Genomic DNA, 22,794 nt, shown 5'->3' on the forward strand with positions numbered 1-22,794 from the left:
TCAAACGGTGAAGGAAAAACAGAGCATTTTCTTAATTCTTTGCGTGTGTGAAGTCTGCCAATCCGCATTGGATCAGCGTGGTGGACTATTGGCCTAACCCCTTTCATTCTGAGAGGATACTCGGGCTCAGCAGTGAGCCGAATATGGGTTGACAGTGATGAGTGTTAATCATATTACTTGAGTTTTACCTCAAAAACCAGCTCATGACTAAAGGCCCCGGATGTGTTCGAAACTAATCGGGCATTCTCCGTTATATCACGTGAGTTTTAGCCGTGTTTCTTTTTCAATTAATCAATACACGTGGTTTATCTTTTCTTACCTACGTTTATAGCTATTAATTTTATTACTTCATTTTAGTATTTTTTTATTATTTAAACTTGCTATGCGGCTGCAGTCACACCTAATGGTAAGTGATGTTGCAGCAGAGTGGACCTTGTCGAGAACCGTAAAGATGGTACATACGGTAATAACCATTTGATATAAAATTAGTAGTTTAAGGAATGATCTGTCTACAAAAGAAAATGCAAGGCTTATAACAAAGAAAAGTCATATTTGAAATTAATAAAATTATTTCATAACTTCATTTGTGAACTGGAAAAGTGCCAAAAATCACATTAAAACCACTGGCACAAACTGTGAAGTGCGAAAAGTTAATTTGCGAAAGCATTATAACTTTAATAAAAGTCGTTTTCAATGCAAAACTTTAAATTACTTTCCTGTCGCGGGCATTCAAGGCGCACTTGGATTCTCTGGAGAGTTTCATTGCTAACGACTTTATTCTATTGCATTTATGTGTTCATTAGTTAGGGGAAGTTCAAAATAGTAATAAATTGAGAATAAGTGATTGATTTCATTCACGAGGAGCCGTGATAGCTCAGTGGATATGACCTCTGCCTCCGATTTCGGAGGGTGTGGGTTCGAATCCGGTCCGGGGCATGCACCTCCAACTTTTCAGTTGTGTGCATTTTAAAAAATTAAATATCACGTGTCTCAATCGGTGAAGGAAAACATCGTGAGGAAACCGCATTGGGCGTGGTGGACTATTGGCCTAACCCCTCTCATTCTTAGAGGAGACTCGAGCTCAGTAGTGAGCCGTATATGGGTTGATAACGACGATTGATTTCATTATGATAAGTTGTAAGTCCTAATTTACGGAGGGGTTCGAATCCGGTTCGTGGCCCAATGCGGATTGGCAGACTTCAAACACGCAGAGAATTAAGAAAATTCTCTGGTATGCAGGTTTCCTCACTATGTTTTCCTTCACCGTTTGAGACACGTGATATTTAATTTCTTAAAATGCACACAACTGAAAAGTTGGCAGAGGTCATATCCACTGGGCTATCACGGCTCTCGTGTGTTACATGGATAGTCGGAATTATTTGAATTACTTTGTATGAAAACGTAAAAGTTTTTTTTAAGTTAAAAAAAGATTGTTAGGCAATTCGGCAAGTGGACTTGTCAACAGCTTGAAGTTATGGAATGTACTCCGCAACATCCTGTTTATATTAAACTAGCTAACGCCGCGCAGTTTCACCCGCGTGGTTCCCGTTCCCGTAAGAATACAGGGATAATATATAGCCTATAGCCTTCCTCGATAAATGGGCTATCTAACACTGAAAGAATTTTTCAAATCAGACCAGTAGTTCCTGAGATTAGCGCGTTCAATCAAACAAACAAACAAACTAATTAGCTTTATAATATTAGTATAGATTACGATATATTATTTTATTTTTCCAACCTAACCTAACCTCTCTCATTCTGAGAGGATACTTGTGCTTCACAGTGAGCCAAACATGAGCTGTTTTAATGATGTTACAAGTTACCTTCATACACCACACGAAGTCCTTCCAATAGGTGCCTCTCAAATGGTTCTTGAGATGCGAAGGTTGTAAGTCACACACATCTATGAAGACAACTTCTTCGCCGGGTGTTGGGTCCTCACGTAATCTGTAATGATCATAAATACACGTACAAAAAAAATCAAAAATCAAAAATCATTTATTTCAAGTAGGCTCAGTTTACAAGCACTTTTGACACGTCAGTTGACTATTTGTAAAGATTCTACCACCGGTTCGGAAGGCAGGTTCTGCTGAGAAGATACCGGCAAGAAACTCAACAGTTGCTCTTTTGAAAAAGTCATACAGTATTATAATTTACAATTGATAACAATTACTGTTTACATTTTTTATAGTTTTACTTCCTGTGTGAAGGTGGAAGCTGATCCAACGGCCTCCAAGCATCTTTATCATTAAGGAACTCATGCATAAATGTAGATAAGGAACTCATGCATAAACTTATTCGTATATCCGAGAATGTATTAAACAGCCTTTAGACTTGGGCTCTCTATCCACAAAATAAGAAATTCTCCCTATGTAAAACGCCAGAAAATAAACTAAGAAAAAATATTCATTTTGTGATCTGATTATTAAAATAATAAAAAAAAAAATATTTTCGTTACGGATTCGGTCGTTGTTAATTCGGTCACCGCACTCAAAGCCCGCGATAAAAGCTAAAGCTATGCTATGCCATACTATGATTATAGCTTAAAAATATTTATTAAATAAAAAATCTTAAAATGAAATAAAGGTGCAACATAAATAATATTATGAACGATTATTACAGAAAAATAAGTAAAAAAAAAATCAGTAACACATGGACTTTAAGTGGATTTATCGTTTATATAGTATATTTATATATAAGAAATGTTCAAAATATTTTTATACATATAAACACACACTAGAAAAAAACTAAATAATTTATTTGTTACTTAGTCAAACCTTTGTCTCAATAAACATAATCTTCACACCTAGACTGTACCATTATAGAATTTAAATTCGGAAAAGTTATATTTCTCACTCAAGCTCATCTGGTTTAAAGTTTTAAGGACCATTTTAAAAGCACTCAGCCTTTATGGCTACGTGTTCAAAGACTCTTTAAACTTTCGCTATTAAAAGTTCCACTTCGTCGAGTGGAATTGGCACTTAATGCGTCAATTGTGTACGTAATATTCATAACTGAATAAATGAATAAATGATTTATTGAGCAAAAAACACTATAACTGTATTACCTTTTCAGATTTATTTAAAATGAAATCTATGATTTCTTTTTTCAGACAATAGGATAAAGGATTTTTTTTTATATGGTCTTAAATTGTTCATTATCGTTATATTTAGATTGAAAAAAAATTATCATATTTTTTTGAGACGTGATTAAATGAAAATTTCAATTTTTAAATATTTTTTTGACAATACGAGCCACAACGACTGTCGGTCATGACTATCTGTAACTGTCACTGAAAAGTCATTTTTCTGACTGGAATTAATATTCGTACATACGGTTAATCTTACATAAGGTTTTTATTCCAGTCACTAAAATGACATATTTCAACTGTTTCATGACGTCATATTGACAAATCCTTGACATAAATATTAGATAACAAATACATCAAGTAACATTGTGATACCACAAAATGAACAACAGCGTTTTTGACGTTTGGAATCTTCGAAAAAATACATGATTTTTAAATTAAGTTTTTTATGAAATCCTTAAGTTTTATTGATTAAATATCGGTATATTTCGGACCCATAATCCATGTACTACATTAAATTAATATTGTTTATATTAAATTTGAATTATTTAAAAAATTCACAATTCATAATTATTTATTTGCAAATTGTTAAATACAGATCTTGGTACAATAAATGTTGACATATAATGAAAAGGTTTAGGTTAGGGTTAGCTTTCTAATAAGTGCATATGAAAGAAACAGTCAAGCCATACAACTACAATTATACAATCTATACTAATATCATAAAGTTGAAGAGTTACGTTTGGTTGCTTGTTCGTTTGAACGCGCTCAGGAACTACGGCTCCGATTTAAAAAAATATTTCAGTGTTAGATAGCCCATCTATCGAGGAAGGCTAGGTTATATATTTTATTCCCATAAACTTACAGGAACCGTCAGCAAGTTACAAATATGAGTGATTTACCTCAAATCCAATATCATGAGCCACCTAGAGAGCAAGGCGTGGGCGCACAGCGGTCGGTCCAGGGCGGTGGGCGCGGGCAGGCGCACCAGCGTCACGCGCCGCCCGCCCACGCTCCTGACGCGTAGTGGGACGATGTAACTGGAAACATTATAAGTAAAAAGTATTAAAATATGTCTCTTTAATGTTTCGCATTTACAGATTAATCTATAATAGGTGTCGTAGCCGCTCCAAAAACAAAATCCAATTTATCCGAAATCCGAACAGATTTTAATGGGATTTCCATTGAAAGATAGATGCGGCTATTGAACAATATACGTAACTAAGTATACTACTTTTTATCCCGAAATTTTTATCAAACTGAAAATTGCGCGAGTTTCCACTAGTTAATAATTATAATATTATCTTGTTATTAAACTATTTTGTTTTACGATAATTCACTGTGGTTTACGCCGCTGTTAATGTTATATGGTAAATATTCTTTTTAAAAAAAGAAAAAAAACTGACTCGCAAACTAGGGGTATAAGAAGTCTCTTATTCGCTCTAAAAGCGATGTAGACAGCTATGTTATGCTACGGCTATAACAAATGTATATATATATATATATATATATATATATATATATATATATATATATATTCTGTAGATCTTCTACCTAGTCGCGTCTGATATTTATACAGAACCAGACATTATTTTCCTCGTCAACCAAGCTACAAATCCCTATACATTCTATATGAAGGGGTCCGGTTAAATAGGCTTTGATAAACTGAATAGAAACTGTTTACTTACGCATCTTGACAGCTAGAGAGTATGTCTTCATCATCGGGATGGCTTCTATGCCACAGCTCTGTCAAACCGCTGGCTCCTCTTGCAGTGTAGTACCTCCTCGCCCTCTTGGCTGCCTCTGCCAGATCTCCTCCACAAGTGACAGGAAACAAGTCGAGGGTCTGGATCTCTTCTGGTGAAGCTTCTCTGTCCAGGTTGTCGCGGGCCCATCGTTCCCCAAACGACGCTGCCGGAGACATCCTTGAACTGAATGAATATGCTTTTTAATCGACTTCAAAAAAAAATAGGAGGTTCTCAATCCGACGCATATGTTTTTTTTTTCTTTTTTTTTGTGTTTGTATAATATCTTCGTCATTTCTTACCTGATTTTGAAAATTCTTTTTTTTTAAAGAGTATGCTTCCAGATTGGTCCCGTTTAGTTTTAGTGAAAATCGGTTCAGTAATTTTATGTTAAAATGAAAAAATGACGAAATCGCCTGTACTGTGGCGTTTTCGTTTCTTATGCTAGGACACACCAAAAACAGAAAAATAAAATCCGGTGCTAAGCCAGTGGCGTATTAATGGTGTTTCTGAAAGAATTGCTGTCCGAAAATCCTACAACTTCATGATTTAAACGGATTGAGGTCATGCATCACTGTGTTGGCACCGCCTTCAAAATGATCAGAAGGTAACAAATGCGATGTTATTTTTCGCTTTTTAGTTTATATTTATTGAATTCAGTTGAATTTTTTTGTAAAAATATTTTATTACCACTATGGTGTGGCTATTTTATGGTATGTAATACAAAAATACTCGATGTAACAACTGAAAATCAGCGCCGCATGGTCCAAATTTTTGCTCGGTTCATGCAGTACAACAGGTACCTTTTTAACTAACTACAAAAAAAGAGAAGGTTCTTAATTGGACGCGCATGTTTTTTCTAATGTTCGTTACCTCATAACTTCGTAATTTATTAATCAGTTTTGAAAATTCTTTTTTGTTATAAAAATATACTTTCAGGTTGATCCCATTTCACTTTTATGAAAATCAGTTTTGTAATTTTGTGTTAAAATCAAAATAACTGAAATACGTCTTTGAAGCCGGTTCCATTTTTATGTTAAAAAGATTATTCAAGGTTGTGTTTTACTTTCATTTCAATGGTAACTGAAAAGTATAAACCAAAGGAAAGTAAAACAGCAAAATTCCACGGTTTACCTACATAATATTTTCAGAAAACAGAATATTTATAACTTAGCACTTAAGCACACAGTTCAGACGGAAGCGCCATACAATATTCAACGCTGATATTGTTGCAGTACATTTTTGCGGAACAATTTCGCGTAGTAAAATGTTTTTCATGTTCGCCCTGCTAATGGAATCTAGAAATGGGGCGTGTGGTACAACTTGCACTGTTGAGCGGTTTCGCAGTTGAGTTTATTTATGTACTAGCGGGCGCCTGCGACTTTATTCGCGTAAAATTCTGCGGGACCCACCAGGATATTATTGTGACACGTCAGGTAGCAGCGATAGAGACTGCACCATTATTTTGTGGTAGAGGAAACACCTCGAGCAGGTCCCAGGACTTGTGACCTTGAGAGTAAGTTTAAAGGATCCTTTCAGAATGCAAAAACACTCACCTTCCCTGCCCGACATGTTCTCCATGCCCACACTAAACAATAATTACAACAAAACATTATAGCACAAAACCACTACGTGACTGACAGCGTGACGGTGTCTACGCTGCCTAACAAACAACTGAGCTTTAGTCATCAAATACCCTCTTATTTATACCAACTGATACCCCCCTCCACAATAACTTAAATAATGAATGCTAATCATTAAATCAACTGTAATCGAGAACTTGTAATAATTTATGTACCTTATGATCTGCTACAAGGTTCATTTTATGTCTATACCAAATTTCAACAAATCAGTTACGCAGTTAAGCTGCACTAGACAGACGGACGGACAAATAGAAATAATATAGACCTTAGCGTTTATAATATTAGTATAAATTTATTTAGGAAAAGTAACATCTGAACTGATAGATTTATAACACATAGATAGTGTGTAAGTCGCAGGATTCGTAAGCCGTATTTATGTGCCCCGAAATGGGAGTCCTTGACGCATCCGTCCTCTACGATAGGTACGTACGCTTGTGTGCGTATCGGCGAGTGTAAATAGCTTAGCTCTCACGCTGACATACATTCAGTGACTATGCGACCGTTTGGAATGAACAAATGTTAGGTGTTGCGGGTCTATAGGCTATTAATCTAAGAAGCTGATACATTTTCTCTAGTCGCAAGTATTGTACCTGGTGAACTGTAGTTAGGTACTGCTTAACCCATTAGGGTTTTCACAACGTACAACTTATCTAATTCCGTAATGTTGGCATTGTTTTATTCTATTATGTTATTTATTCATATTATTCTATACGAGAACATTTTAGCAAGATTACTATCGAGCGTTCTGAGCGAGCATTCTAGCGAGCAGATTTACAGCACATGAGACTGTCAAGTCTGACATCTTCATGAAGAAGATCTTTTGACGAGCATCGAATAGAGCGTTCGCTAGAATTCTCAAGATGTTCGTAGCATTATTTGACTCTATGCTTGGCTCGGCTCGTTGGGCTGTTCAACAAATATAAAAACAGCGAATGCTCGATGTTCTGTTACAAGTGAATGTTCAAGTCTATCAGCACCTTAAACTTAATAAATATTTTATTTTATATATTTTTTGAGATTTAAAATTACACTCAAACATTATGTGTCTGTCAACTATCCCTCGTATAGAATACTAGGGATAGGTTCTATTTGTTTCTTTAGTTTTATCTTTGTTTACTATTATTCATTCATTTTTTGTCCACAATTCTGAGTGTGCTTTTTCACGAAATTATAAAGGGGAATACCCACTGGCCCATACAACGTCGGCACAGGGATCTCAGGTATACCCCCGTATAAAAGTACATGGAGATGATAATATGATGTATGATGAAAACGAACAAACAAACCAATCACAAGTCTTCAAGAAATATCGCAATACTCAGGCTGTATAGTCAAAGATTTTAGCTTGTACCCGTTGTGGACAAATCTATACTAATATTATAAAACTGAAGAGTTTGTTTGTTTGTTTGTTTGTTTGATTGAATGCGATAATCTCAGGAAGTAATGGTCCGTTTTGAAAAATTCTTTCAGTGTTAGATAGCCCATTTATCGAGGAAGGCTATATATTATCCCCGTATTCCCACGGGAACGGAAACCACGCGGGTGAAACCGCGCGGTGTCAGCTAGTTAAAGATAAATTGAAAATGTCATAAAACGTTGTAGCAAACTTTTTTTGATAAAGTAATGATGAAGTAGAATTATCAAGATTTTTTTAGATAAAAGCACTGAAAACATAGATAAAAGTAAGTTGCATAATTGTAACATAAATAAAAGATGTATTTTTGTCTTTGTTTCATGTCGTGTTGTTAATAATAAGCGAATAAATAAAATCAAAACCTCAAACTTATTTCCAAAAATGTGAAGGAAATTCGGGTCTATCTTTTTTTTTAATGATGCAGCTAATAACACAAAAGGCTTGGCGTATTACAAACCTTGGCTATCGCGCAATCGTGTAAAGGAACGTTAACTCGGCAAGTGTTCGCCGCAATTTAGTTCCACGTCCGCCATTTCGACTAAAATGTTTCGTCATTTACAGGTGTTTTAGTCCGTAATTTAAAAGGCATATTGTTGACCAATATGTGTTATGTTTATTTATTCATTGGAAAGTATTGACTGCAGCAGCAGGAGCTATCATATATCTGTGTGCCTAGCAGCGGCGAAGAGTCCATATAAGCCGATTCCCGCCGGGCTACCTTCAAAAATCAACATATTCATTATTATTATGAATATGAATGGATGTATGTAAAACCGGAGTTTGTACTAAGCGGTGTAAATTTCCTTTTCTCTGGGACGGCTTACCTTCATCAAAATTTCATGTTTCGTCACTGGTGCCTAGTGGGAGTTTTCAATATTTTCATACTGTTACTATCGCGTTAATGTATACGCGAATTTATATGGAATTGAATTAGTTGTGCAATAGTACCACTAGATGGCGCTGTTTCAATTCCTTAAAAATTCGCGTTTACGATTACGCGATAGTAACAGTATCAAACTGCCACTAACTCTGATGCTAAGTGTCAATGTATATAACGTTTGACTGCTTTCATATCTGCCGGCCTATTTACTAACTTTGATGTATCAATAAAAACTGGATTTTTCGCATTCCGTAAAGACATACCGTCAACTGTCTACTTAACTGCCTAATATCCACTACCTATTTACACTATGATATCCTGCAGGCTTATTTATTATCTCTGACGTATGTTAGTTGACATAAATACGAAATTGAGATTCGTAAAAAATGTCATCCGGTGCTTTAGTATCACACAGTAGGTAAATGACATTTTGTCAATTGATTTCATGTTTATTTTAATAGGTTGATAATAAAGTCCAAAATAGTGAAAAGGCCAGTTGAGGTAAAAATACGTCTTAAATCAAAAAAATGCCTAAAGTATTTTATCATTTGTTTCTTTTGTAAACTTTGTTACTTTTACCAGCATTGGCTATTCTTAACTTCTTCGTCAGTATTTTTTTTTTGTAAGTAATTGTAACACTGTGAGTTTGTTTATGACGACTGATTACTGATGCGTGAACTTGACATTGAAAATATTTCAAGTATTTTATTATTATACCTATATAATATATATTTTTGCATATCAACAATGTCTTTTCTATCCAATTTCGGCTAGGTCTCGTATTGATCATTCTCATATTGATATTTGCAAATGCGATTATATTTCAGTGCCTAAGTATGTGCGCAAACACCATTCCAGTTCCCTTAATCATTAAAGTTGTGACTCTTCAAACTATGTAACTCGCAAAAAGCCACATAAAGCTTTGCGGCTCTTTGAACTATGTCGGTTTGGTTCATCTGCGAATCTCTTCATTTCTGATTCGATCACGCAGACATACTCCATGGTAGCTCGCTCTATCGCCCGCTAAGTAACTCTGAGCTCTGGCAAAATAAGTACCTTCGAAGGTACATTCAAATGCTCTCTGGAAATAGCACGGACGGGTAATGTCAAGGCATAAACGTGATAGAATAATGTGGTAACACCAACGCACCAAACACTTTGATAGTTGCAGATTGCACAAATTATAAACATTCTCTGTCTAAAAATGTAATAACATAAACATAACTGCAGTTTCAGTATTTCATTTCAGTCGATAGAAAATGCTTTCCTTGCGATTCTGGTGGTAGTCTACAAACTGCTTTAGTGATATTTGAAGCTCATTGTTCATAATCACGTTGCACCACATTCCATAGAAGATCCGCGTTGGGTTGGTACCAATAAATCAATAAATACAACCAATAAATAGATATAATATAATATGTTTGTGACACTCTCAAGGTTTTATTGTGAATTTCAAGGTTTTTTTGGGTGACATAGTATTATATAGTGATTAGACTATGTGGTCTTGGAACATGTTCCTGGAAATGTAATTTAGAGTTTTCTTTCGTCTGAATTATTTCAGTTGGGGTCCAGACTTTGGAAGGTGGTAGCGTCAGATCTCTATGTACCGGAGAGCGCATTGGCGTATCATAATACTAGTAGGTGCCGCGTGGTTTCACCCGCGTGCTTACCGTTCCCGTAGGGATACAGGGATTAAATATAGCCTATAGCCTTTCTCGATAAGTGGGCTATCTAACACTAAAAGAATTTTTTAAATCGGACCAGTAGTTTCTGAGAAAAGTGCGTTTAAACAAACAATCAAACTCTTCACCTTTAAAACATTAGTATAGATTTATTAGCATTTTATAATAGATATTAGCATATATATAAGGGTGTAAGGGGGAGGGTAGTACCAGTCAGTCTTCCCAACTGCCACCTGCTCGTGGTGCACCCTGCAGATCACCGACGAGGCTCGGGTGATCGACGAATATCGGTATATCCATTCCCACAGACTCGATTATTAAATTCCTCAGACCGGTGTCGGGCAGTAGCGACACTGGTTCGAGAAGACTAGCTCTGCGCTGACCAACCCGCATGCCCAGTGTGGTCTTTCAAAGAAAAGCAAATCTTTATTTATTTTTATGTCAAGGACCGTATGTTTGAAAGTCATAACAAAAGGCATTTATGATATTATGATGATGATAATGATGGTGATTAGTTATTGCTATACAGTTACCTGGATCACCCTAAGCCCGTTAATACGTAATGGAACAACGTCATTGGTCTATGATTTACGGGTGTTTTCCTCTCGTATAAAAAGGAAAGGTGGCCTGGTAATCGGTCGTTATAATAGTCGGAATAAAAGAAATTTGCATTCCGATACGTTGCAGTATTTCTATACTAGTGATCAGTGTTTCTACCATATATACCATATCATTCATACACCCATATCAGTGTAGATTTTTCTTACTGCATCGTCACTTTTCGTTGAGTGAGATCGTAGTCATAAGCAATTTAATTCGTGACATAAGTCAATAACGTAAAACAATTTATTTAATTTATTTATTTATTTATTTAATACACTTTATTTGTACACCACAAAAATAAAAGAAAACAAGCAAAACAGAAACACAAGAAAAAGTAGAATACAAAAGGCGGCCTTATCGCTTAGTAGCGATCTCTTCCAGGCAACCTTAGGCTTAGGAACTTATTAGGACAACTGTAGGTGGTGTGTACGTAATAATATAAATCGTAACAATCTAAATCGTTGCCTTGACTTTAACGTATAAGTACATTTTCGTTATAGTTCACGATTGATTTGAAAATACCAAAATGGATTGTTTACTTCGAATTGCTAATAATATAGAATGAAATAGTAGGTAGTAGTTGTTCTGGTATGCACATAAACGTATCCATAAAGAGGCCAAAGATGGGTTCAAAAACCTTTAAACCTGTAGTTTTAGTTTCAAATTTTGAAACTTAAAAAACCGAAATGTTTAAACTCTGGTTACTTTTTACAGCCGTTTTTCGATACTTTATAGATTAAATATAGATTTCTATTCTGGTAATTATTTTAATGCAAAAGCGGTTTAGTGTTCCGGTACGGTGTCGTGTAGAAACCGAAATGGGTGTTGATTTTCATCTCCTAACAAGTTAGTCCGCTTTCATCTTCGATTGCATTATCACTTACCATCAGGTGAGATTGTAGTCAAGGGCTAACATGTCAAGAATATAAAAATATATATACATAAAAATTACAGACATAAATATGCCTGGATATAGTAGACAGGCGGTCGGCCATGGAGGAGAGTCGTTGTCTTTCGTTTGGAATGACAGGGTCACCAGCTTTGTACATGAAGTGCATCGTCATACTAAGAGTAAGTATAATGTTTAGTTATAAATCAAATCAAATCAAATCAAATCATTTATTTGCTAGAATGTGGTACATGTTTTGGTCTTAAAATTATTGAGTCACCTATACATTCAACCGATTACAGTATGCAAAATTTTTACAATTAAAATATTAATTTCAATAATTTATCCTTATAACATAATTATATTTGATGTGAAAATTTACAATAAAAATTTCAACCTAAATTTAACATATATTAATTACAATTTTTATTATCAATTTTTATTATAATAAACCATAAATAAAATTTTGCTATTTACAGAACAAAACTTTAAATGAAAAAGAAAATGAAAAATAAATCGATGATGAAAATTAATAGATTAAATTGCTTATGTCATAATGTCATTATTTCATGAAATTGATAAATTCATTTATATTATAAAAACTCTTTTCGAGCAGCCATTTATTTAATTCTTATAGACAATAACTATTCAATGATTTAAATAATTTGAGTTTAAAAGGTGAGAAAAATTAGAATAATTGCCGAGAAACCCATAAAAACAACCCTTTTCTATTCCCCATAGAAACGTTTAAGAGTCAAGGGATAGGGTATCTTAGGGGTAGAGTAGTGTAGAGTAGGGATAGGGAAGAAGTGCACATAAGTTAAAGCAAAGCTTGACGGGTTCCGCTAGTACTATATATTTTCCCCGTAGTCCCAACGAAACGGGAATTACAAGAGTGAAACCACAAGCGTCTGCTAGTAAACCATAATAATAACCACTATTTAACGATAATACTAACGTTGGTTTAACTTAATAAACACATTAAATAAAACTCAAGCAACTATAACATAAAACTACTACGAAAGTTACGGGTTTGTAACATCACCGACTTCCCTATTCCAAAGTGAGTTTTTCAGGTTAAATGAGAATTTCTTGAAAGAAAGAAAAGCTTAGTATATCATAATCCGATCCAGGACTCAAACTCAGGACTTCGAGACCTCAAACGTTTAATATATAAACGTTATAATAAATAATTAAATGTTATAGTTATGAATTATGTACATGTATATTTTGTTTACTTTTATTTTGTAGTTCAATTTTGTGTATTTATTTTAGTTTACGCATCATGTAACATTTTATTTTTAGTTTGGTTTTTGGTTTTAGTTTAGTTTTACGTCGCTATGTGACTACGCACTTCCGTGGTGTCACCTGGTTCAATGTTGTCAGCTGAAAATCAGCGCTGTATGTCCAATATTTCCTTGGTACATGCAGCACAATGCTGAGCTGGAACCTTTTTCAAGGTTGTGCCAAATGACATAGTGGTGTTCTGATGCTTAGACTAAGCGGTTTGAGTATTAGGCACTACAAATATTTTATTAAGTGGTTAAGTGTGGCACAATTTTTGAAATAAATGTTTTTTCTTTCTTTCTTTCAAAACCACATAGGCTAGCCCAACAAAGCAGTTCAAAAAAAAGTTAATATTTTAAACCTAGGTAATTTAATTGTTTAAAAGTTTTGCTTTATACTTTGTTATTAACGTGTAAAACCTAAAATGTATGACAGTTTGACTTTTGACTTTGTCTATAATTTATTGCTCTAAAGACTTGACAGTTTATAGACAGGTTCATAAATCTTAAAGCAAACAGAAGCAACGTAATTGCTAGATGAAAGGTCAGACGTTTATCGCTTGGGCTATGAGCCTAATAAAGGTTAATTTAATAAGTAGCATCTCTATTCTGTACTGTTTTTACTCATCTGTGTAAGTTTCGAATTCATCTATATATCTCTGTCTAGCACGATACTACGGGAAGAGAGGGATAGAGTTGAATTTGCAGCTCATTCTGTAGGGTTTTAAAGCCATGGTTACAGAATAGCGCTCTACTAGACTTCCGAAGTTTTTGGCCACAAAAGTGTTAATCTGGTTAATTTATATTACGTCAAAGAAAAAGGACGCCACGTGGATTCACTCGCTTAGTCTCTGTTCCCGTTCCCGGGTAATGTTACTTTTTAAGATATCAGCTATCTATCTGCGAAGGTCTTGTCAAAATCGGTCCAGCCGTTTCGGGTATACAGGCTGGAACAGCCGTAATGAAAAGACCGACAAAATTTTAAAAATACATATTTTAAAATAAGTTGATATAACCTATAATGTGGAAAAAATCCATGGTTTTCCGAGATTTGCGAAAATTGATGATTTTGATGATATGAATGTTTGTTACTCTCACACGCTTCGACTACTGAAATATTTATAATATAATATTATTAGCTGAAATTTGGTATTGAGATATATTATAGCATGGGTTAACACATAGGCTACTTTTTATCCCGGAAAAATTCAAGGTTCCCGAGGGATTTGTGAAAACTAAACTCGCGAAGTCGCGTTCCCTTGCTAGTTTTTCATAATATTGAAGCTTTAAACTATAAACAATTTTGGTAGATTCCCCCATAATTCGGTAGGCTATAAATTCAGTTTCATCTAACGCATAGTTAATCCGACGTCCGTAATTAATAGCTCGAGAAGCTTATCGCTTCAGATTCAGGTCGCTGATATAATCTGTATCGCGCCGAGCTGTAAAGGGATTACGGAGGTGCAAAGTTTGATATGGATTAACACGAAATTGCTTCGAATATCATCCTCGATCTATGTTTATCTTTTGGTCTAAGTAATTGGGCATTCTTCAAAATGTTGTGTACGTCATTATAGTCTAGACATGTTTGACAAACTTGATATTGTATACTTCGACTGCCTCCGTGGCGCAGTGGTATGCGTGGCGAATTTACAAGACGGAGGTCTTAGGTACGATCTGATACGATGATTAGGAGGCTGGGTCTATTGAGGTTTACTTAATTGGTCCAGGTTTGGCTGTAGAGAGTGTGGGAGGTTTTGGTCGTGGCTTCTTATCACCCTACCGTCAAAGACGTACCGCCAAGCGACTTAGCATTCCGGTACGATATCGTGTAGACACCAAAAGGGGTGTCAATTTTCATCCTACTACTAACAAGTTAGCCCGCTTCCAACTTAGATTGAATCATCATTTATCATCAGGTGAGACTGTAGTCAAGGTTTAACTATCTACTAGTAGAATAAAAAAAATATTTTTACTTAGCAATGTTTGACACACATCAAACAAAGTGTTTTACAAGTTACCAAGCTACCAAGCTTTTGAAAATATTCATAGGTGAAATCAAGGCAACGGTTTTAGTTCTTCTCTGTGAACAAAAAATAGGGGTTCATTTTTTGTTTATCTGGATTTTCTGTTGGAAATACAGGTAGTGGCACTTCATAGATGCATAGACACAATGCATACTCTGAGGATTCATTACGTACCTGTTTTGAAGGAGGAATTTTCTATTTTGTGTATAGTGCATACTCTAGTTAAAAACCTTGTGTACGCCACTGAATACAGGTATAAAATATAGCTCATGTTTTTTGCTGATAATGTAGCTTTCCATTGGTGAAGGAATTTCTAAAATTTATCTAATACTTTCGGAGAATATTCGTAACAAACAAACAAAGAAATTTCACCTACATATAATATTAATTACCAGTGATTAAACGATTGATCAATATATTGTATCTCAAAGCAGGAAATCGCCTTGTGTTGCCGACCTTACTTGGTGATTGCTAACCACGACACTCCCACTAATACACATTACACTAATTGCTACACTAATACTACACGGTGAATTAATAGTGCAATCAATTAATTGATTGATTTCAGTCCAGTTAACAAACGCAACGTGACGAGCTAAATCTAACTAAACACCTACGAAACGGTTGGAACCGTCATCATTCAAAACCATATTCAGCTCACTGTTGAGTACGAGTCTCCTTTCAGAATGAGTTGCCACGCTGACCAAATGCGGATCATTTTAAGGCCCTCCTGTTGAGACACTCTGCTGAGGTCTTGAGCATGGTACTAAGGTCATCCAGAGTCTCAGTGCAAATCGCAGTTGAGTGATGTGCTTGCCATTGATGTTGATGCCAAATCCGTTCCAGTCCTCAAACTTAAAGATGTCTTTCCATGTAACGGTAAATAGCTTCGGGGAGATAACATCTCCCTGTCGCACTCCTCGCTGCAATTGGATCGCTACGAGTCTGATCCTGTATATGGACTGACATAGAAGCGTTTTCGTACAAACATTCAACTCTTGAATGTACCGATAGTCAATTTGGCATCTCTGTAAAGACCTCTGTACAGCCCAGGTTTCCACCGAATCGAAGGCATTCTCATAGTCCACAAACGCTAAGCAAAGTGGCTGGTTATATTATTCGGTCTTTTGTATAATCTGCTGCAGGTAATTGTTTTGTTTTTCTATGTTATAGTTAGTATTTAAAAATTGATATTTTTTTAGTTTTCTGTCCTTTCTCGGAAATATCGTACAAAGTAATTTTCAAGGTCATCCAAGGGAAGGAATTTTTGATAAAATTCTTCCATCTAATATTTATATTCCAATATAAGCCAGCGTGTCATAAACTTTATATCCCATGAACCGTCGTTTATTATGATTTATGTATAAAGTAGGCTTTTGTTGTTTAAAGGTTTATTTCACTTTAGTGTTTCCGAGTTTTTGGGTACACTGAATTTATAGCAACACTAGCAGACGTTCCGCGGTTTCAGCCGTGTAGTTATGTTCCTGTGGGAATACGGGCTATATTATATCTACATTCAGAAATACGTCGATGATGACGACGACGACGACGACGTTTAACCACAAAAACGCACACATTCTCATGCTCATAGTGTATGTTCAATGTTCATGTGATAAGTGTAAAATAATACATGAGCATACACTCACCATCACCACGCACATGAACATGGGGGGAGGGGGGTTTAATACTGTGTTACGTCATTACTTCGTTGCTAAAAAATGGAATTTTTAAAAAAAATAAAACAATTTTTACGTATCCATTTTTTACTGTTTCTAGGATTGTCCCGGTATTCCGGGGTTTTTTTGTCCCGAAATCCCGGAATTAGAAATATGGTCCGGCACTGAATTCCACAATAGAAACAAACATAACGTTTATCTTTTTCAATGTATTTTCAGATTGTGGTTTGTTATGTACTAAACATGTTTAAATTATGAAAAATCTTTAATTGACTGTAATATAAGAAAAATTTATATTAGGTAACGCTGTTGATTTTTATTTACAATAAATAAATGAAAAATAAAACTAAATTAAATAAAGATAGAAATCTCTCTGACATAAAATCAAACGTTATCATAAGCTAGTGCAAGCGCAGTAACTATTAGCGAACCGAACACGATTTTAATTGATGTGAGGCAAGTTTTGGTTATTACGTTACTAATTGGTAACGAAGAGCAACAACACTAATTGAAACTAAATATGGGAAAAACTGTTGTCTCGGAAATCTATGACAACACGTGTTAGTAAATATGAAAATCCTTACGGAAAAATATAATGATACCTGCGGAATGTACTTGTGCGTTTTCCTCAAAGTTTTAAAAGTGACTTGACCTACAGGGCGGGCGATGGAACGAGCTATGTTAGGAGTATCTCTGCGTGATCGAATCAGAAATGAGGAGATCCGCAGAAGAACCAAAGTCACCGACATAGTTCAACGAGTTGCGAAGCTGAAGTGGCAATGAGCGGGGCACATAGTTCGAAGAGCCGATGGACGTTGGGGTCCCAAAGTGCTAGAATGGCGACCCCGCACTAGTAAGCACTAGTAGACGACATCAAGTGAGTCGCAGGGATTTGCTGGATGCAGATGGCTCAGTATCGTGATGTTTGGAAGTCCCTACAAAAGGCCTATGTCCTGCAGTGGACGTCCATCGGCTGATATGATGATGATGATGATGACCTAAAGGGTGGACGGTGGACCTTATGCAAAAAATTAGTTTGAAAGCGTTGATAATAATTTAATTTGCCGTCATAATTATTTAAATGAACGGTAATTATTGTTGGAGAAAATGTTACGTAATGTAATGGGCTGACTACACAACGCCTATTGTTATTAAACAATTCAATTTTTTACGAGTCTTCTTGGACACAATCTAGCCATCTTTTTAAGGTCTTCCTTTTAATCTTTTTGCCTGTGGTCACCATTTTGTCATCACTTCAGGCCCTCTAGTACTTGGCATCCTCTCTACGTACCTACTAAGTTATCCAATTCGTAGTCCATTCTGTGGCAAAAGGTTTCGTCTATAATATTTGGTGGAGCACTTTCCTCTCGAACACTGCCAATTTATTTTCTTCTGCTACGTTGAGAGCGTTTCGCATGCTTATGTTACTATCGGCCATATAAGAGTTTTGTACACAAGAAGTTTTGTCTTATGGCTGAGGAGCTTTGAGGAAAATAACTTACTAAGGGCGTATAAACACGTATTTCCAGCGATTACCCGGCTTTTACTTCCTATGAATATTATTTTATGAATTTAAAACAATGCATATGTGTCCTTAGATACATAGATATATAGGTGTCAAAGTGTGTCAAAAAATCTTTTTTTTTTTTCTTTTTATTCTTTACAAGTTAGCCCTTGACTACAATCTCACCAAGTATAAGTAAGTGATGATGCAGTCTAACATGGAAGCGGGCTTGTTAGGAGGACTTGTTAGGAGGAGGATGAAAATCTACACCCCTTTCGGTTTCTACACGGCATCATACCGGAACGCTAGATCGCTTGGCGGTACGTCTTTGCCGGTAGGGTGGTAACTAGCCACGGTCGAAGCCTCCCACCAGCCAGACCTGGACAAATTAAGAAAATCTCAATCTGCCCAGCCGGGGATCGAACCCAGGACCTCCGTTTTGTAAATCCACCACTGCGCCACGGAGGCCGTCAAAAGTTAGTTACTCGATTCGTGTTAACACCAAATTACTATACAACGACGAAAATTCGAAATCCGCTATGACACAAATGATTACCTTCAATAATCTCAAAGTCATTGACATTTGCAAAACAATGACACTAACATAGTTTACGACATGAGATCAACAGTTAGGGTGACTAAACTCACTGAAGTAACTGAGACGTAAGAAAATATGAATAGTTTAACGGTTAAGGAGCTCGGGTTAAATATAACGTTCATTTAACCTTGTTGGCTGTTGCGGTCATAACTTTTACGGCTAAGTGCCGCAAAAGGGAATTTAATTAAATTGTGTGACGTCACTCACGGATTAGTTATTTAAAAGGGGATTTTTATTCCCGTATATTATATATATATATATATATATTCACGTTTCACTTCAACTCTGGTAGTAAGTGATGTAATGCAATGTCTTATTGAAGGGGGTTACCCTATGGTACGCAGATTTTGATTAAGCTAGACTCCGCTTACTCATTTTCAAAGTGGTACACTTAACGAAAGTCAGCGATCATTTTGGCAAACTAATTTTTGGATACAGCAGTGCTGTATTATAACTTATGCATCATCACTTACTTTCAGGTGATATTGTAGTCAAGGGTTAACTTGTAAAGAATAAAAAAAAACCGAAGGCTTATTGAAACACAGGCTCAGCCCGAATGTTTTCTCCATTTCCACGCCCCCTTTTCCTTGAATCCTTACCCTACATGATTTATTACTGAACGTTGTAATATATTTTGCTCTTAGAACCCAGATTAAACAATTTTCTTTTTTGTTTACTGTACTAACCATATTGTTATTATTATTTTAGGAATACTACAATTTTACTGTATGTTTAATTATTAAATAGAAAAAAAAAACAACTCTTTGATTTTATGTTACCTATAGTGACGTTACGGGGGTTACGGGAGTTACTTATTAAAATCACCACAATAATTAAAAAAAACAATAAACATTGGTCTCGAGCCGCCAGCATCCAGCGGCTCTCTGCAACCCGCTTAACGTTTAAAGATGTCTAAAGCAGTGGCCTTGTCTCTAAGCAAACTTTTTAATTCTTGGTAAAGGTGCTCTGGATCAGAGTATACGTGAAGATAGATGGGATAGTCAAATATCAGAACAACACGACTTGATTCTCCAGTAAAACACTAATAAGGCGATCGCAGACCTGGGTGGCTTGCTAAGTTTTTAGAGCCACTATTATGGCGATCGCATCGTCATTTTGGAGCACGGCTGGTTAAAGTGATCCTGGAACTGAGAAATGTAACTAAAAACTAGTACCAGCAGATCTAACTACAACGAAAAAGGGATAAGATGAAAATAGATGGAGACTAAAATGTGAATGAACAAATATTTCAGACATGCTTGGATGCTTCCGGTATCTGACTGAAGTGAGTCCATGGAATTGTGGGTTATTAAACCCATTTCTGGGAATCACCCTACCGGAACGGTAAATCCTGCCACGATACATCTTTTCTGGAATCGAAGTTATAAATAAAAATATTTAAATGAATCCGAACTATTGTGAGTCCATTCTAGGATCAGTTCATAGGATGATTCACTGATTTTTCGGGATATCAAAAATTGAAAAGGTGGAAAGGTGTTTTCAATGAAAATCCTTAGGTGGTTTGATTTTTCCGATAATTCCAATAATAATTATTGTTATATTTTAATCAATTTACACAAAACCTGTACAACAAATATCTGTAAGCCTTTCTTATGTATCTATCTATTGATGAAAGTCACACGAAAATCGATTCAATAGTTTTTGAGTTTATCGCAAACAGACAGACATACCCAACGGAGGACTTTGTATTATTGAGTATAGGCAGTGCCGTGCACTTCATACATGCAAAATGGGGATGATGACTAGGTTTGAATATATTGATTTTAATGATACATTCGGGTAAATAAGGTCAATGCTAACTAATTTATAGATAAAAAGCAAAGATTAACTGGATATTTGCACAATAAATAAGATTATAAAATATCAAAATCTATTAAAAATATTTTATTGTAATTAGATGAAAATTCATACAGTTTTAGCTTCCTTACATTAAATGTGACATTTTTTAATATATAAACTATAAACATAAACGCAGGAATAACAAAGATATTAGTAATTTTGTTTAAACGCCCATACAAATCTAACGATCATTAATTGCCTACGACGTCATAAGATCGTACCATTTTGTATGGGGCGTTTTTCAGGGATCCGCGGCAGCGCCGCAAATCTGACCCTTTATATCCCTGTAGCTCCGAAAGTAATGATCGCAGATACCCTGTTACTTTTTCAAAATTGCTTTACTATAAGCATACTCTTAATTTATATACAATTTAAAAAACTGTCATCATCCCTATTGCTTTGCCTACCTTGAAGACTCATTACAATTTGTACAATTTGTAGGTAGTAGGTACATATAGTGCATACCTTGGTTATAAGCCCTTTGCACGCCACTTCGTTTAGGTTATTTAGGTATAGGGAGTACGTTACTATGTACTGTTATGTCCTACTACGTTTGTATTCAGCGTGGTTACGTTTTGCACCGGAAGCAAATCGACTTGAATACAAAATTTATTATACAAGATGTTCAAATATAGTGTAATCCCGTTTGGTTTATATAATTACGTTGTTTTTATAATTTTTGTATAATTTAAAATTATGAGAACATGATATGAAGGAGCTCCATCTACCCTTAGACCACAATTCCAGGGCTTTGTTCGGAGTTATTTTCTTTTTCAGTCAATGGACCTATACATTTGTTACTTTAATTTGGTAAAAAATTGGTACAATTTACAAAAATGTTTTCGTTAACTAACCCTTATTACATATTTTGTTTCATAAAGTTTTAGTATTTAAAAAAAAAATTATATTTTAATCAACAAATGATAATATTAGGCAAAATTATAAGTAGATACATACATAGTAAAGCTAATTTAATTAAAATTGTCTTGCAACAACATTTGGTATTCGAAAAAACATAGACAAACAAATTTTTGCAACTAAATATCGTCACATATTTTACAAACCACAACAAAACGAAAGCAAATAAAAAAAAACCCTAAAAAAATCTTCATTTTATATTACGAAATAGAAAAAAAAACATAACCTAAAAGTGCACAATGAAAACAAAGGCGAAAAAAAAACATACCACGCTCACTGCGTCCGCGACACACTTCAACTCACTACTGAGACTGACTGACTGACTGACTCTGACTCATTGACTCTCGATTGTCTTCCCCATTGCCTTGACCTTTGCGACTTGTTTTGGTGATCGGAGTTCGGGCAAAAAGTGGGGCAGACTTGGTTTTGGCGCGAATGACCTTTTTCGTTTCAGCGGAAATACGTGCGGGTCACTTGATGGTAAGTGATTACTTCACGATGGGTCTTGCTGACTTTATATGAAACTAGCAAACATCCTGTGGTTTTACACGCGTAGTTCCCGTTCCGTTGGGATTAAAGAGTTAAAATATGCATAAAATACACACAAATAACGTTAGTAAAACAATTCTCAAAGTCGGATTCTGAGATTATCTCCTATATTTGAAAGATTTTTATAATATAATAGTGTTATAAATTAGTGCTTTTTGAAAAATTGTTATTTTTTTGACAAACTATGTCCCGCATACTTATACACGGAAATCTCATTCCCATAGTAAACCTGAGATAAAAAGGATCATTACTTCATTAACTACTCTTATTCGGCTCAATATTGAGCACGGGTCTCGTCTCAGAATAAGTAGAGCTCTGGGTCAATGCGGACTGGCAGACTTCACGAAAAAATTAAGAAAATTCTCAGTTAAGCACGTTTCCTGACGATGTTTTTTTAGTCTAAGACTAATTTGGAGGTGCATGCCCTAAGTG

General features: G+C 35.4%; 1 protein-coding gene across 1 annotated transcript; it reads right to left on the reverse strand.

The window, feature by feature from the left end:
• Nucleotides 1–1,823: 1,823 nt before the first annotated feature.
• On the reverse strand, nt 1,824–22,207 carry LOC112048920 (uncharacterized; the record flags this gene model as incomplete). The annotated part of the gene is given in 4 exon segments (XM_052890979.1): nt 1,824–1,947; nt 3,991–4,128; nt 4,777–5,019; nt 22,082–22,207. Coding segments are annotated over 3 exon segments (498 nt in total), but the record flags the coding sequence as incomplete, so codon positions are not given.
• Between the last annotated feature and the right edge of the window lie 587 nt (nt 22,208–22,794).

This window comes from Bicyclus anynana, unplaced genomic scaffold, assembly GCF_947172395.1.
Source record: "Bicyclus anynana unplaced genomic scaffold, ilBicAnyn1.1 scaffold_89, whole genome shotgun sequence".
In the NCBI taxonomy this organism is placed as follows: Eukaryota; Metazoa; Arthropoda; class Insecta; order Lepidoptera; family Nymphalidae; genus Bicyclus; species Bicyclus anynana.